General features: G+C 34.8%; 1 protein-coding gene across 2 annotated transcripts in view; it reads left to right on the forward strand.

Moving 5' to 3' along the window:
• Positions 1–17,182, forward strand: part of LOC120425007 (uncharacterized) — a 157,116-nt gene that overhangs the window by 47,380 nt on the left and 92,554 nt on the right. For both annotated transcript variants that reach the window (XM_052708584.1, XM_039589382.2), the window contains one exon: positions 8,081–8,345. In XM_052708584.1, coding sequence (XP_052564544.1) covers positions 8,124–8,345 — 222 coding nt within the window. In that variant the 5' untranslated portion in view covers positions 8,081–8,123. The remainder of the gene's footprint in view (positions 1–8,080; positions 8,346–17,182) is intronic.

The raw sequence follows: 17,182 nt of genomic DNA on the forward strand, positions 1-17,182 counted from the left end.
TGAGAGACAAATTTGGGTCACCTTCTTTGGTGCGGCAGGTGCGAACGCTTTGACACCGCACTTCCGGTCCGGCGAGGGTCAACCCCCGGATGTGGGACGGACGATGGCGGGACCGTTGATGATGAATTTGTTTTCCATCACACGATCCTGGCCCAATGGTTAATTTAGGACAGGGTCTGAATGATATACGGGGTCGTTTGATGTTGCTCCAAAATGGTTCCGATGGCTCAATATCAATTTTATGGCAAACACATTTGGGAGCCGTTTTGTTTGACCCTGGCAATATCGATGTTTGATGATATATTTTAGATGTTTATCCCAGATTGATAAAAGTCAATTTGCAATGTTTGAAAAAGACTAAAAGATTTTTTCAATAAGAATTTTTTTGTAGTTTTCTCATAAGAATTATAAATCAGTGTTCAAAGTACCATTATAATTTGCCGAATCAGTAGGAAAATAGTTAGTGATTAATCCTCTAAGACTACAGAAAGTGATGCATATCAGAATGAGCGTGAGTATGAGAGACCATCTATGGTTGCCCCTACGTTGCTGAACAAGAACGTAATATCCTTTCAGCACCACCGATCATAGGCTTCAACGATCTAGTGATGTTTGCCTTATCAACAGCATGTATGAGCGCGCTGAAAAGATAAAACACCATGATTGCCAAAACTAGATCAGTTGCGAATAGGTAACAGCCATTGGCCACCAACGGCGCCCGCCATGTCAGTTTGTCAGTTTGTCAGTTTTTAAGGGATAGGAATGTTAGTTATAACGGATTGCTACTAGGGCAGCTGGTTTACCCTGTGCTTACACTCCACAAGTGCCAGAAACCCTGGAAAACTTGTTAGTAGGGTTGGGTATTTGGTCAGGATTTACCATATGGGTAATTCTCCGCCAACTCACACAGCAGTTGCCCCGACCCCTCTTCGATTTGCGTGAAACTTTGTCCTAAGGGGTAACTTTTGTCCCTGATCACGAATCCGAGGTCCGTTTTTTGATATCTTGTGATGGAGGGGCGGTACGACCCCTTCCATTTTTGAACATGCGAAAAAAGAGGTGTTTTTCAATAATTTGCAGCCTGAAACGGTGATGAGATAGAAATTTGGTGTCAAAGGGACTTTTATGTAAAATTAGACGCCCGATTTGATGGCGTACTCAGAATTCCGAAAAAAACGTATTTTTCATCGAAAAAACACTAAAAAAAAATTAAAAAATTCTCCCATTTTCCGTTACTCGACTGTAAACAAATTTGAAACATATCATTTTATGGAAACTTTAATGTACTTTTCGAATCTACATTGACCCAGAAGGGTCATTTTTTCATTTAGAACAAAAGATTTCATTTTAAAATTTATTGTTTTTTTCTAACATTGCAGCGTTATTTTTTAGAGCGTAACAATGTTCTACAAAGTTTGCTTTTTCAAAACTTTTTTTCGTAAAATCGCAATAATTCGTTATGTTTATAAGCAAACCCCTTATGCCTGTAAATCAATTTTTTTGTAATTATCTGTTCTACAACTTTGTAGAACATTGTTACATTTAAAAAATAACCCTGCAAAGTTAGAAAAAACACGAAATTGAAATTGAAAACATGACCCTTTTGGGTCAATGAAGATTCGAAAAGTACATTAAATTTCCCATAAAATGGGAGAATTTTTAAAACTTTTTTAGTGTTTTTTTCGATGAATAATACGTTTTTTTGGAATTCTGAGTACGCCATTAAATCGGGCGTCTAATTTTACATAAAAGTCCCTTTGACACCAAATTTCTATCTCAACACCGTTTCAGGCTGCAAATTATTGAAAAACACCTCTTTTTTCGCTTGTTCAAAAATGGAAGAGGTCGTACCGCCCCTCCGTCACGAGATATCAAAAAACGGACCTCGGATTCGTGATCAGGGACAAAAGTTACCCCTTGGGCCAAAGTTTCACACAAATCGAAGAGGGGTCGGGGCAACTTTTCCCGATTTCGTGTGAGTTGGTAGAGAATTACCCAACTCTATCCTCGGTAATCCATAAAAGTTTAATGCTAATCTAGATTGCCTATAACCCAAGAAACAGTATTATCCTTCTACTGCCCATTTTTTTTTCGATTTTTTTTTATTTTTCCCTTTACTTCGCTTGTTTTATGTTTTTCTTGTTTCATTTTTAGTATTTTAATTTGCATTTATCTTGTTTAGTTTATGTTTGTTTTTGGTAGAATTTGGCCTATTCTGCCACCTCCTATTATTTCATTTCGCCTATGAATTTTGTCATGTTTTGCAGTTAGTTTGGGACACTAGAAAAATTACTGCATACTTCTTTTTATTTTAAATATAGGAAATGTTAGTAACAAACACAGCCAAATTTGACCCCAGAAAAAATACATTTTTAAAAACATTGACAAAGTTACATAAAACAAGTAAAACTTCCAACTCATAAATTTTCTAAAAATTTAAGAGTTCTTCTTTCCAGTGCATTTTAAGGATCAAAAATTAGTTGAAAAATGAATTTATGGCGATTTTTTAAATCGAAACCCGTCTAAAAGCGGGGTTGGGTTGTAGAGGGGTTAAGCTTGAAGAGCTTGTTATGCCAGATTTTCATCTTGTTGTAATTATGATGACTTTTTTTTATAAAACTATGTTCTCATTATTGTTTTACATTTTAAAAAAGTTAGAGAAACGACTATTTTGGTGAAGAAAAAATTGATTATATTTTTAGTTTTTTTTTGTTTAACAAGTTTCATAGATTGTATATTAAAATACATTTAAAGCACTTGAACGCAACAAGTTAAACTCAAGGATTTAAAATAAAGGCAAAAGAAGTTGTAGGAAAATTCTATGAAAACCGTGACATTCTCTTTTTTTGTTAGAAATTTGCATTTGTATCTAATTTTTCCTTGAAAGTAAAACGTTGTCAGAAACATCAGCCTCACCAAAAATATGATCAGCTTAGTTTATTGCTCCCAGTCACGTCCTGCTGACCTGTGCCACACCAGAAAATGTTAAACCTCATCCAACACAGTCCTGTTCAGTTGACTGCCACAAAACTTCCTGCCAGTCACCCACCACTCCTCTTCACTCCTGAAACGGACTGACATGTCCGTATTTGCATAACGCTTTATTTAGAGCGACTACCACAACAGTGAAGCACAGGAGAGCAGGTTCTTCTCACCATCAGAGTCCAACCCACCAACCAACCAAGCCAAAATCCAACATAAGTCTGTCACGCGTTATCGCATGTCTGGACGGGAATCGCACACGTTCTTCCGGTCTGCATCCAGGCGCCCCTCCCCCCTCTCCCCTCCCAAATGTATGCAATATCCTTAATTTTAATATTGTTCCACCAGACGACAACGGAATTTGACGACGTGTTTGCCGCGTCCAAAGCTGGTGGCGAAATGTGTTTGTGCCTTAAATATGCACTCCACACTTAATTCCATTAAAAAATAACTTTTATTTCGCAAAACTGTTCCTCCCACTCACACACAAATCTGCGTCTGTCTGTGGCGAATGTCTGCGCAGCATGCTGATATGACGGTGATATATGCAGCGACGACTTATGGCGCCAACCGACCGACGTCGGAATGATTAATTATGAAGATGCAAAGTGTTTCCGGGAAATGACGTCGACGTGTGGGTGCCTACATTCTGGCGCAAACATGGCCTCGTGTCCCCAAAAGATAGATGGCGCGGTGTCAACTTTGACTTTTGCTGCGTAAAGACCCTTCTCAAAATGGTAAAGATAGCGAAATTTCGTTATTTTCCATGTCAACCCCGAAACGACATTAAGGTTCAATCAGCCAAAAATGCCCCCCAAAGGGCTGCTGCTCCACGATGGCGTGCAGTACTCCACTTGCCCCGGAATAACTGTATCATGGCGCCAGAAAATGGCAAACAAGGAAGAGTGAATCGAGAAAATAAAACACTGACGACGAGCTTGACTTTAGTGAGCGTATGCGTTGGTATGTTAGTAGATTCATGCTAAACATATATGGTCAACGCTGGAGAGGAAAAGCTAAGAAAAACGAAAATTTCATTCCCTCTTTCTTTCGAGAAAGAGTCCCTTGGGGAGCAGTGGCACGAAATTTCAGGGAAAGAAGCTTGATCCTGGTTGGCTGGAGTTGAAGCTGATGGGTCGTCCATAGAAGGTGTAGTTGGCAAAAGAAGTGTTTGCTTACTTGTTTACTTTTACTTGTTTATTTAGGATGACCACATATCTGGGACGCCTAGACACCTGTGTACCCTAGACTATTGGAGCGGGTATCCCAAAAGTCTAAGCACCACGATTATCTGTATATCTCAGTATTGATAATTTAAAAAAATATTTTACTCAAGGTTCTGAGCATCTTAAGTATATGGGCGTCCCATGATAAAAGCTGTCTCAACTTGTTAAAGGCTAGTACACTGATCGGAAGGAAAGGGGTCAAGAAACAGCTTTACGAACAGCAGAACAAAGGAGAGGGAGTGATTTCTTGGGGCTTTTCTTCACCCTCCCTGGCTTGCTTGCTCTGCCGCTGTTGCCCATTTGAAATTTTTCTTGACCGATTCCTTCCGAAGTGCGTATACCGCTTAAAGATGTAGGCGCTCCAGTGGTCTATGAAACTATTGGCACTACGCCCCCCGGGGCATGGCCTTCCTCTAACGTGGGATTTCTGCTCCAGCAGCGCCTCTGACGAGACAGGAGAAAACGGGACCGACCTTTTACTTCACCATCCGATAGAAGCTCAGTGGATAAGGCGGGAATCGAACCCGCGTCTCATAGCATCATCGGGATCGGCAGCCGAAGCCGCTACCCCTGCGCCACGAGACCCAGTTGTCTATACATATATCAAATATCTCCAATTTTCTGAAACAACCAATATCTAGGCGTTCCAATTGTTTAAACATCCTGATTAACTAGGCGTCCTAAATGTCCAAATGTCCAAATGTCCAAATGTCCAAATGTCCAAATGGCCATTAGTTCAAATGTCCAAATGTCACAATGTCCAAATGTCCAAATGTCCAAATGTCCAAATGTCCAAATGTCCAAATGTCCAAATGTCCAAATGTCCAAATGTCCAAATGTCCAAATGTCCAAATGTCCAAATGTTCAAATGTCCAAATGTCCAAATGTCCAAATGTCAAAATGTCCAAATGTCCAAATGTCCAAATGTCCAAATGTCCAAATGTCCAAATGTCCAAATGTCCAAATGTCCAAATGTCCAAATGTCCAAATGTCCAAATATCGAAATATCCAAATGTCCAAATTCTAAATACAAAATTTCCAAATTTCCAAATTGAAAAAAAAACTCCAAAATTCCAAATTTTGAAATTACCAAATTTCCCAACTTCGAAATTTCAAAATTTCCAAATGTCCAAATGTCCAAATAACCAAATGTCCAAATATCGAAATATCCAAATGTCCAAATTCTAAATAAAAAATTTCCAAATTTCCAAATTGAAAAAAAACTCCAAAATTCCAAACTTTGAAATTACCAAATTTCCCAACTTCGAAATTTCAAAATTTCCAAATTTCCAAATTTCCAAATTTCCAAATTTCCAAATTTCCAAATATCCAAATTTCCAAATTTCCAATTTTCCAAATTTCCACATTTCCACATTTAAAAATTTCCAATCATCCAAATTTCCAAATTTCCCAATTTCCAAATTTCCAAACTTCCAAATTTCCAAAATTAAAAATTTTTAAATTTCCAAATTTCCAAATTTCCAAATTTCCAAATTTACAAATTTACAAATTTACAAATTTACAAATTTACAAATTTACAAATTTACAAATTTACAAATTTACAAATTTCCAAATTTCCAAATTTCCAAATTTCCAAATTTCCAAATTTCCAAATTTCCAAATTTCCAAATTTACAAATTTCCAATTTTCCAAATTTCCAAATTTACAAATTTACAAATTTACAAATTTACAAATTTAAAAATTTCCAAATATCCAAATTTCCAAATTTCCCAATTTCCAAACTTCCAAATTTCCAAATTTCCAAATTTCCAAATTTCCAAATTTCCAAATTTCCAAATTTCCAAAATTCCAAATTTTCAAATTTCCAAAATTCCAAATTTCCAAATTTCCCAATATCCCAACTTCCCAATATACAAATTTCCAAATTTCCAAATTTCCTAAATTCCAAATTTCCAAATTTCCAAATTTCCAAATTTCCAATTTTCCAAATTTCCAATTTTCCAAATTTCCAAATTTCCCAATATCCCAACTTCCCAATATACAAATTTCTAAATTTCCAAATTTCCAAGAATTTGTATATATTTTTTTGTATTTTTGTATTTTTGTATTTTTGTATTTTTGTATTTTTGTATTTTTGTATTTTTGTATTTTTGTATTTTTGTATTTTTGTATTTTTGTATTTTTGTATTTTTGTATTTTTGTATTTTTGTATTTTTGTATTTTTGTATTTTTGTATTTTTGTATTTTTGTATTTTTGTATTTTTGTATTTTTGTATTTTTGTATTTTTGTATTTTTGTATTTTTGTATTTTTGTATTTTTGTATTTTTGTATTTTTGTATTTTTGTATTTTGTATTTTTGTATTTTTGTATTTTTGTATTTTTGTATTTTTGTATTTTTGTATTTTTGTATTTTTGTATTTTTGTATTTTTGTATTTTTGTATTTTTGTATTTTTGTATTTTTGTATTTTTGTATTTTTGTATTTTGTATTTTTGTATTTTTGTATTTTTGTATTTTTGTATTTTTGTATTTTTGTATTTTTGTATTTTTGTATTTTTGTATTTTTGTATTTTTGTATTTTTGTATTTTTGTATTTTTGTATTTTTGTATTTTTGTATTTTTGTATTTTTGTATTTTTGTATTTTGTATTTTTGTATTTTTGTATTTTTGTATTTTGTATTTTTGTATTTTTGTATTTTTGTATTTTTGTATTTTTGTATTTTTGTATTTTTGTATTTTTGTATTTTTGTATTTTTGTATTTTTGTATTTTTGTATTTTTGTATTTTTGTATTTTTGTATTTTTGTATTTTGTATTTTTGTATTTTTGTATTTTTGTATTTTTGTATTTTTGTATTTTTGTATTTTTGTATTTTTGTATTTTTGTATTTTTGTATTTTTGTATTTTTGTATTTTTGTATTTTTGTATTTTTGTATTTTTGTATTTTTGTATTTTTGTATTTTTGTATTTTTGTATTTTTGTATTTTTGTATTTTTGTATTTTTGTATTTTTGTATTTTTGTATTTTTGTATTTTTGTATTTTTGTATATTTGTATATTTGTATTTTTGTATTTTTGTATTTTTGTATTTTTGTATTTTTATATTTTTGTATTTTTATATTTTGAAAGATTATTAGAATTGCGTCCTTTGACGACATCCCCTAACCCAGATAAAAAAAAACAAGTCACTGCCAGAGTGACACGTGTGTGTGCGTCTCTCTTTCTGTGTGCTGCGGAGTATAACTTATTTATATGCAAATTTTTCTTGACGATGCACACATGCTGCTGTTGCTAGCTTCGACTTCGCTACAACTTCCCCTGGAATGGCAGAAGAGATGTCGTTTGTGCCTTGGCGTCGTCGTGAGTACATACAATTTCCCATCAGCTGGCCTCCTCGCCAAACCTCTGCTGACCGACCAACCCCGATGTTTTGGCGCTATTATGGAGCAATGTCGAGCTGTTGTTGCCCTTTTTATGTGTGGCTTCCGGGGGGGTTCGAGCGTCGTTCGTCATGGTCATGGCTGTGAACTGGGGTAACAGATTGGATTAGCTGACCGAAAAAAAGGAAAATAAAGGCCACATATGTGAGCAGGATGTCTTCTGCTGCGAGGACAGGAAGTCGCTTTGGCTAGGTGGACTTCAAGGAATGGAATAAAATAAAACTTCTAGAAAAAAAACTTGAAAGTTGCAGTTGTAAATGGGACACATTTTAAAGAAAACTTTCTCTTTCCTTTTCAACTGTGGGAATGTTTCGAGGACGAAAGTTAGTTTGTAGTTCTGGAAGCTAGAAATGTGTACCTGAATCTGAATTTGTTTGGGTTGTGTTTTTGATCACTTTAAACTACAATTTCAAAATCCAAATTTCAAGCAAAGATCTTAAAAAATACCCCATTTTCTCTCCTCTCCCTCTCAGACATCACGGCCCGTCACCACCACCTCCGGCGCCACCGCCCGGGATGGAGTTTAAGCACGGCTCCAACACGGCCACAATTGCCACGATAGACGGCGGAAACCCGCCACTTCCGGCCACCCTGCTCCACCCGCCCGCCTCGCCCACCAACGTCGGCTGCTGCGCGATAAGCCGCCGAATTCCCCCGCGGCCGCCGTCGGAGATTTACTTCGAGAGCCGCGGCAAGTGCTGCAAGAAGCTGCTCCGATACAACGGATATCCGAACAAGGTGAGTTATGGGAGGAAAAAGAAGAAGATTCCCTGAGCCCCTCCGGCAGATGCCACGAGGAGGCAAAATTTGAATTGGATTCTGGGCCCGGGGTTTGGGAGATTATGGCAAGCGCGCGAGAGGGAATCGATTGGCTTTTTGAATATTTATTTATTTTATATTGCCTTTTTTTCTTTTTTAAGTCTCTAAAGGGGATTAGGGCAGGGTTGCCAAACTTTCATTCTCGGTACAGTTAACAAAGATAGAGCACATGAAAAAAATCAACTTTTTATATTGAAGTTTAAAAGATTCAAGTTACAAATCCCAGGTAACATTTTTTCCAGGAGTTCTACAAGAGCTCTTCAAGATAGCTACAGCATAGCAGTTTGGACCGCGGTAGGATAAAACTCTCTTCAAGTACTCTTCCAAACTCCTGAAGAAGTTTTGAAGAATATTTTATCCTACCGCGGCCCAAACTGCTATGCTGTAGCTATCTTGAAGAGCTCTTGTAGAACTCCTGGAAAAAAATGTTACTTGGGAATAGCTATGGTACATTCACAAAGTGCAGCTAAAACTAGCCGGGTAAGGAAAAATGAACAAGGAAAGTGTTGATTTCAAGGGGATGAGGGAAATTCTCCACGTATTCCAAAGAAGTTTTGTAAAATTTTTAAGGTTCTGGGATTATGTTTAAAAAAAATCGTTGATTCATAAAACCTAAAAGTTTACAGACAATATTCTCGTTTACACTACGTTTCTTAAAGAGTTTTTTTACTTACGCTTTGAAAATTTTGACTTTTTTTTTACTAAAATTGGATTAACTAACATTTCAGTAAATCTGTTTGTATTTATGTTGATTTCCCGCTAAAACTTCTAAAAAAAGGAAGATTTTTATTTGAAAGGTTTGATTGGCTTAACCTTGAATAAACAAATAAAAAGAGCACGCAACGTAAACAAATTTGATTGTCGGGGTCCCGAGTTATTAAAACAAATGTTAACGGTAATTGGGTCCTAAAATGAAGCTTAGATTGCTGATATTAATTTTTACAGCGATAAAGCTTATTTTTCTGAGTATATTGTACCTTTTGTACGACCACAAAGTGTTTAAAATGGATTTTTAAATCAATTTTGAAAAATTAACCTCGCGGTCCTTCTTGACAGAAAAGTTCCTACTTGACAGCTCGTTCCAAGGGGACCATAGTTGATCCATCGAAAAAATGTTGTCTTGTCATTATTATTTTTTGCATTAAAATGAAAAAAAGTGATCAGAAATGGTTTTTGATCGTGTTTTTTACCGTTGTACTTAAAAATTGGTACATGGCTTTAGTACCCAATTGGGCATGTACGTGTGTCAAACGCGTTCTGACCTGAAATCCCTTTGGCCAGTTGTCGTACGGTAAAACGGGGTGACTTTGATAGCCGGAGTGACTTTGATAGGTTTGAGATTTTTCCGCAAAATGAAGAGTACAATTAAGATACGTACGGAATTGTTTAGAATCATACTGACCGTGGTAGAAAAATGTTCAAAGTACCTCAAAAAGAACTTTTCATAAAATTTTGAAAAGTTTAAAAAGACAAAATGCTATGCTAACTAGGAAAAATCCTTGGGAAAATCTAAACGAAAATTATTCTATGGGTTCTAAGTCAACTGAGTAAACATTTAACGATTATCACCGTTTTGAACCAAACTTGGAGGAAACGTTCATGTATCGATAGTTAACAGAAATCCCATGTTTGGTGCCGCCTCTCTATTTTTGGCACCGCCCTCTTTTATGTCGATTTTCAAAAAATCTTTCTTTTGCTCACAACTTTTCAATTATAAGACCAGAAGACTATTTTCTGGATTTTTCTGGAGTTCATAAGACATAATATATCAACCCTCAAATGCCTTCCAATATTGTTTATTTGCCGTTTGTGATTTAAAACAGAGCAACTCTCTACGAAATCGGCCGATTTCGACCATTTTTATTTTTTTTTGTATTTTTTCATTTGGCTCAAACTTTCTGGGGGCCTTCTCTATGACCAAATAAGCTATTTTGTATCATTGGTTCACCCATACAAGTCTCCATACAATTTTGACAGCTGTCCATACAAAAATGATACGTACATATTAAAACAGCTGTAACTTTTGAATGAATTTTCTGATCAATTTGGTGTCTTCGGCAAAGTTGTAGATATTGTTGAGGACTATTGCGAAAAAATAGGTACAGTCATCCCACATATTCGGAACACCCACAAATTCGGAACACTTTTGTGTTAATTTGTCAATAGAATGCAAAATGCAACTTTTCTGCCGACCCTGCTATTTTTAAGGCCTTTATTTGGACATTCTCTTGCTATTTCACCAGTAAAAGTAATACTTTTCAAACAAAAACTGCATTTCAAGACTTTTTTATCCAGAGCAGCAAAATACTGCCTCCAAATTGCCCGTTCCATGATTGTGGGATGTTAATGTGTCTCCCACAATTGTGGAACACCTGAATTTAACTGATATTTTCACAAAAAAGTTATCAGACCATTCATAAAACATCACTAACCATGAGTTCTATTGGTTTCAGAGTGCAAAGTCATTATTTTGCAAAAAATATGTACACCTGGAGAGAAAAAAAAGTTTGTTTACATCGTAAGAAAAAAGTGTTCCGAATTTGTGGATTTCAATGGTCAATGTTTTTCTTCGAAAACTTGATATAAATCGTAAAAATGTACAGCCGGTCTATACATCAATCGAAAGATCGCAAGAAAAGCTTTCACATGAAGGTAAACGCAAATCATTATGTCCAATTATCAATTTTATATGACTTATTGAACATTGGCCGATCTGTAAACTGTTCCGAATATGAGGGATGAGTGTACACGGAAAAAAAATTGCCAATGCTTTAATTAACATATTTTTCACAAAAACTCAATTTCAAAAAGTACGTATTTTTTTTATTTTCGAGATTTTTTTTAATGTTTTAGGGGACAAAAACCCGCAACTTTTGAGCCATTGAGTAACATGGTCTAAAAATCTGCCACCGAGTAATGATTTTTTTTTTAAATATTGATTTTTGGAAAAAAAAAACAAAATTTTATGCAAAAACAAATTTGACGTAATTTATTTATGTAAAATTGCAATCGAAAAGTATTTTACAGATTTTTTGATAAAAGGCACTGTTTTCAATATATAGCCACCGAAAGTTTGATTTTAGCAAAATATTTGACCATTTCTAAAAGTATTCTTTTTTAAGTTCTGAAAATTTGCTATAAAATTGTCTAAGAGACATTAAAGATTCGACCTCGGCTCTTTTCGAAAAAAATATATTCAATTTTACATTAAAAAATTATGTCAAATTTGTTTTTGCATGAAATTTCGTTTTTGTCCAAAAATCACTATTTTTCCAAAAATTGCAACTGGGCGGCAAACTTTTTGACCATGTTTCTCTATAGCTCAAAAGTTGCGGGGTTTTGTCCCCTAAAACATATAAAAAAATTTCGAAAATCATAAAATACGTATTTTGGGAAATTGAGTTTTTGTAAAAAAAAAACGTTACTTAATCCACCATTAGGTGGTTGGTGCCTTCCTCATATGTTGAGTGTAATGCTAGGTAATATCTGAGATCCGGCCTCCTCAAAGTTCATAAATAACACTTAAGTGCTTATAACTTTTGATAGGGTTGTCAGATCAGCAATCTATTGAACTCGTTGGAAAGGTCTTTTGATTCCCTATCCAACGACAGGTCGCATGATAGATCCGGACAACGTTTTTGTCAAAATATCTGAGATCCGGCCTCCAAAAAGTTCATAAAAAACACTCAAGTGCTTATAACTTTTGATAGGGTTGTCAGATCCGCAATCTATTGAACTCGTTTGAAAGGTCTTTTGAATACCTTTCTAAAAATGTATAACATGACGAGGTTTCTTACAAAAACCACCCTTTTTATAATCTTCCGAACTTTTGTTTAATTCGTTTTTTTAGCATAACTTTTGAATTACTTAACTTAACTTTATCATTTTCAATAGCGACTTATGGGACCCCAAGACGGATCAAATGAGGCCAAAACGGTCCAAATCAGGTAACCCAGTGCCGAGATAACCCAGTGCAAATTTTTTTGATCATCATCCCACCACACACACAGACATTTGCTCAAAATTTGATTCTGAGTCGATATGTATACATGAAGGTGGGTCAAGGAGGTGAAATTAAGAATTTCGTTTTTTGAGTGATTTTATAGCCTTTCCTCAGTAAGGTGAGGAAGGCAAAAGTTGATTAAAAAATCTGCAATTTTTTTTCGTGTTCCTATTTTTTTCTCAATAGTTTTTTTTCTAATAGTTGGAAAGTTACGAGCAAAAGAAAAAAAGTTTTCGTCAAAAAGAGGGCGGTGCCAACAATGGAGGGATGGTCTAATCGGCCCCAAACTTGAAATTTATGATAACTATCGATAGATGAACGATCCCTCCAAGTTTGGTCCAAATCGGTGAAGGTCGAGTTCGAAAGTGTACCCAGTTGACTTACCGTCATGTTAATTATAATGTCAAAGTTAACAATACATACACACCAAAAAATAAAAAATAATAAGGTGTGGAAATTTCATATAATATTACACCCAGCAATATGTAGCCCATCAGTTTGGGAAACCTACTTGACCAAAATGTCAAACTCACATAGGCTTTTATCCTGACAATTCTTCATCGGTCTGATAGCCGTGCGGGCTAAGGCGCCAGTCTTCTCTGTGACTGTTGAGTTTGAATCCTGACAGATGCCTTTTTTCTGTAGAAACATTAAACTATATTGGTGATATAATATTATTTTTTCACAAAGATGATGTGCATTCTTTTGCATGAAATTTTTAAATCGGAGTTTCTGCTGTAATAACGTCATGATTCGAAATCCGGACACTTAGTAGCATATTATTTTTGTTATAGCTGGCAAAAAATCATGTAATAAGTTGGAAATGTAGAAATATCATCAGGATGTAGTATAAACTGTCAGTTTCAAGAAAATTCATGCAAAATATGCCTTTTCTAACAATTTTTCATCAGAATTTTAAAATTAAAATGACTTGTTGTGCTTCGAATCCCGGACACTGATAAAAGCTGATTCGAAATCCGGACACTTTTGCTTCGAATTCCGGACACTCGATTTTACTTATGAACCGCACAAATTTTTACTGAAATGTTAGTGAATGACAAACTTTAGGTCTCAAATAAGCTGTTAACATCAAAACAATCGATAGTTTATATAAAAATTTGCTAGAATTTGACGAAATCGAAATCATAAATTTCTGCTTTGTCTTCCCGGTGCTTCGAACGCCTATGACATATTTCAAGTGAAATGTTTCGCATTTTTGGTAAACTTATAATTTTATTTTATTTAATTGTTTTGGCATTAACCACAGCGTTCAAACAAACTCTAAATGAAAGTTGATGCTGGAATTCATCAAATTACACAGTTTTGACATCCATAATGCGAACTTATATCCAAATAATTGATAAAACAAGATGAAGTGTCCGGGTTTCGAAGCGTCCGGGAATTCGAATCATGACGTTAGTTCGTTATTGTCTTTTCAAATTGCGATGCCAACTCAGTAACACTTTTTTCACATAGAGATATTTGAAAAGCTAGCATCGAAATTACAGGCGAAAATGTATACCAACTTAGCTTTATACAAAATAATTTCTTTTTTTTTCTAAACTTCTAGAACATTAAAAAAAATCAATAATACAAATCAGTGTGTTTCCAATTTGTGTTCGGGAAACAATATCCCCAAAATCCCTGCCCAAAGGCAGACTCTTTCTCACTCTCGACTCTCTGTTCAATCATGCAAAAGCTTTCGTATTGACTTTTCCTCGCCAAAGTGTCATTCCTCGGAGACATTAAGTCAAACGGCTCTCTGACACCATTCGACGTGTCTGCGTTCATATTTACTCGTGATTTTCATCCTCTCACACGACGGCTGTCAACGCGCGTAACATATTTTTCCTTCTTTTCCCCCCGTTGACACAGACAGGGAAAAAAGGAATCATCTCAGTGCTCGGAGGAGGGGGGCAAAACCGAAGCAAAATGCTTGATTGCGTTGAATATTTTATTAGCAAAGCAATCAAAAATTGATACTCCTTCGAGAAATTGATGGCAGCGAGTTTTTCTTTATTATCTCCACTCCTGACTCGCTGGAAAAAGAAGAGGAAGAACGTAGCAGTTTCTTCTTGTTCTTTCAAAAAAGTGATGCTCTCTAGGAAGCTGGAAAATGCAAAATCGTGAGCGGTTTATTCTTCACTTTGCCGAATATTGAGCCACTTTAGAGCTTTTCCTCGAAATGTGTAGAGAGAGAGAGTGAGAAGGTTATAAAGTAGAAGGGTGGAAACGTTGAGCCAACAGCGATTGTTATATTTGTTTCTTTTTTATAAGCAATTGTGTAGATTGAGTTACTGCCAGCGAGTTTCGGTCTACAAATGGATTTTCGCCTTCGTGAAAAGAAGTGGTGCCAGCTTATTTAATAAAATTATTAATAATAGTAAAAAAGTTTTTTTTTGTTAGATGGTCCTTTGCAAATATGGTAAATTGTTGTTCCTCAAATAAATTATTCGCTCTACAGCATTGCCTTGGCGTTCTCGATTGCGAGATTTCTCCTCGAAACTAGATGTCCGATGATTTAATTGTTGAGGCAATTGCAAACCTATTTTTAAACCTTAGCTTCCATCCACCCCGGGATTCGAACTGACGACCTTTGGATTCTGAGTCCAACTGCCTACCAGTTCAAAGTGGTCCAGATCTCAAAATTGAGTGGAAAATAGTTTTTCCGAAGAATGGTGAAGCTTTGAAATGGTGGAGCTTTGGTGTCCGCAGAAGAGTTGTTGCAAATGAAAAGGGGCAACTTTTGATTTGGTTGAAAATTAGGGTGATTTTTAAAATATAACATTTCAGGGATATTTTTTTGTCTCTTAGAAAATTTTTGAGCTCATAATTCCAACCAAATTTGTCGATGGCACACAAATTTTATCTCGTAATCTACGCCTTCTGCGACCAAATTCATAGAAAGCATCTGACCAAACCTTAAAAAATCAGTTTTTTGAACGTAGCAAATCAGGGTTAACTTTTAAAAAAAGGTGATGTTTAGGGCACTTTGAGAGCTCTACAAATCCAACATTTTTATTTTTGACAAGTCAATTTGGGCTTAAGGGTCAACAGTTACAGCCATTTTATGATAAAAATGATACAAATTTTAAACTTAACTATCTCGAAAAGGCGCAAGCCAAATTTTAAGCACCAGATTTCATTTGAAAGAGGAGATTTAGCACTACAAACGTTGACAAAATCTCTTGGGTGTTTTTCTTTAAACTCGAGATATTTTTATTTGAAAAAGTCTAATTATCAAGGGAAAACCATATGGGACCACCCTAACGAAATTTGAAAATTGTCCAAATAAATGTTTTTCAATGTAATTGTTCGCGCTGAATCTGAATCTGCCCTCAGAATTGAGTCAAAGTGTTATAAAATCGATTTTTGGTCATATTTTTGGTTTAAATGATAATTTTACACAGAAATCCAAAATATGACCACACAACAGTGTTAAAATTGAGAAAATTCTCTAAAACTTTCCCGATAAAAGTATTGTGAGCAACTCTCTACAAAATCGGCCGATTTCGACCATTTTTATTTTTTGTATCTTTTGATTTGGCTCAAACTATGTGGAGGCCTTCTCTATGACCACGTAATCTATTTTGTGACATTGGTTCACCCATACAAGTCTCCATACAATTTTGGCAGCTGTCCATACAAAAATAATACGTACATATTCAAACAGCTGTAACTTTTGAGTAAATTTTTTGATCAGTTTGGTGTCTTCGGCAAAGATCTAGGTATTGTTGAGGACTATGGAGAAGGAAATAGGTACAAGGAAAAAAAAATTACTTTTTTTCACAAAAACTCAATTTTCCAAAATATGTATTTTTTTTATTTTCGAGAGTTTTTCATATGTTTTAGGGGACAAAAATCCGCAACTTTTGAGCCATAGAGAAACATGCTCAAAAATCTGCCGCCGAGTTAATAGTTAAGAAATTTTTTAATGTAAAATTGAATTTCCAACCGAAAAGTAGGGTAGGGTAGTCATCAATGAGACACTTTTGGTTTTCAACTTTCAACGATTTTTGTATTTTTTTCATCAGCATGTTTTAATGAGCTTTTTGTTGCATTTTCTTTCTTTTAATGTGTTCTAACATTGATCAAAATATGAGATCGATCCGACCTCTACAACCAGAGCTATCCAACTGTCTCATTGTAGACGCACTTGGCAGGAACAATGAGACAGGTGCGGAACAATGAGACACTCTACGAAAATCAATACTTTTCTAGTAAAACATCATGTTTTTGTATTGTTCCATTGCAGGTGACTTACCTTGAACATTTTAAAGCAATTTTGCCAACTTGAAACTTTAATTAACAAAAGTTATACTAAAAAGTTAATAAATTTAGTAAAATCCATTTATTTATACCAAATAACTTTATATTTTTGGCTAAATGAAGTCAAAACTCAATAAATATGCCAAAAATCACTTCCAATTCATAATTTGAAAGATTTCCCTAGATTTTGAAAAGTTTAATGAAGAAAAATCAAAGTGTCTCATTGTTACCCATGGGCTGAAAAGAGTGGGGAACAATGAGACAGCCCTGGATTCTGGGTATATTCTTAATTTTGGTCAAATCTAATGAAAGGCCATTGTAGCCCAACTCATGCCCTATGAAATGACGAAAGAAATTTGGAGAAATATTAGTTTTTGTGTTATTGGCAGCCTATGAGCGAAAATGTAATTTTCAGTCATAATTTACTTTAACACCCCAAAATCTAACATTTATGAATAACTTTGCAAGGGAGCGTCCACAACCA

Source organism: Culex pipiens, chromosome 2 (assembly GCF_016801865.2).
Source record: "Culex pipiens pallens isolate TS chromosome 2, TS_CPP_V2, whole genome shotgun sequence".
Taxonomy (NCBI): domain Eukaryota; kingdom Metazoa; phylum Arthropoda; class Insecta; order Diptera; family Culicidae; genus Culex; species Culex pipiens.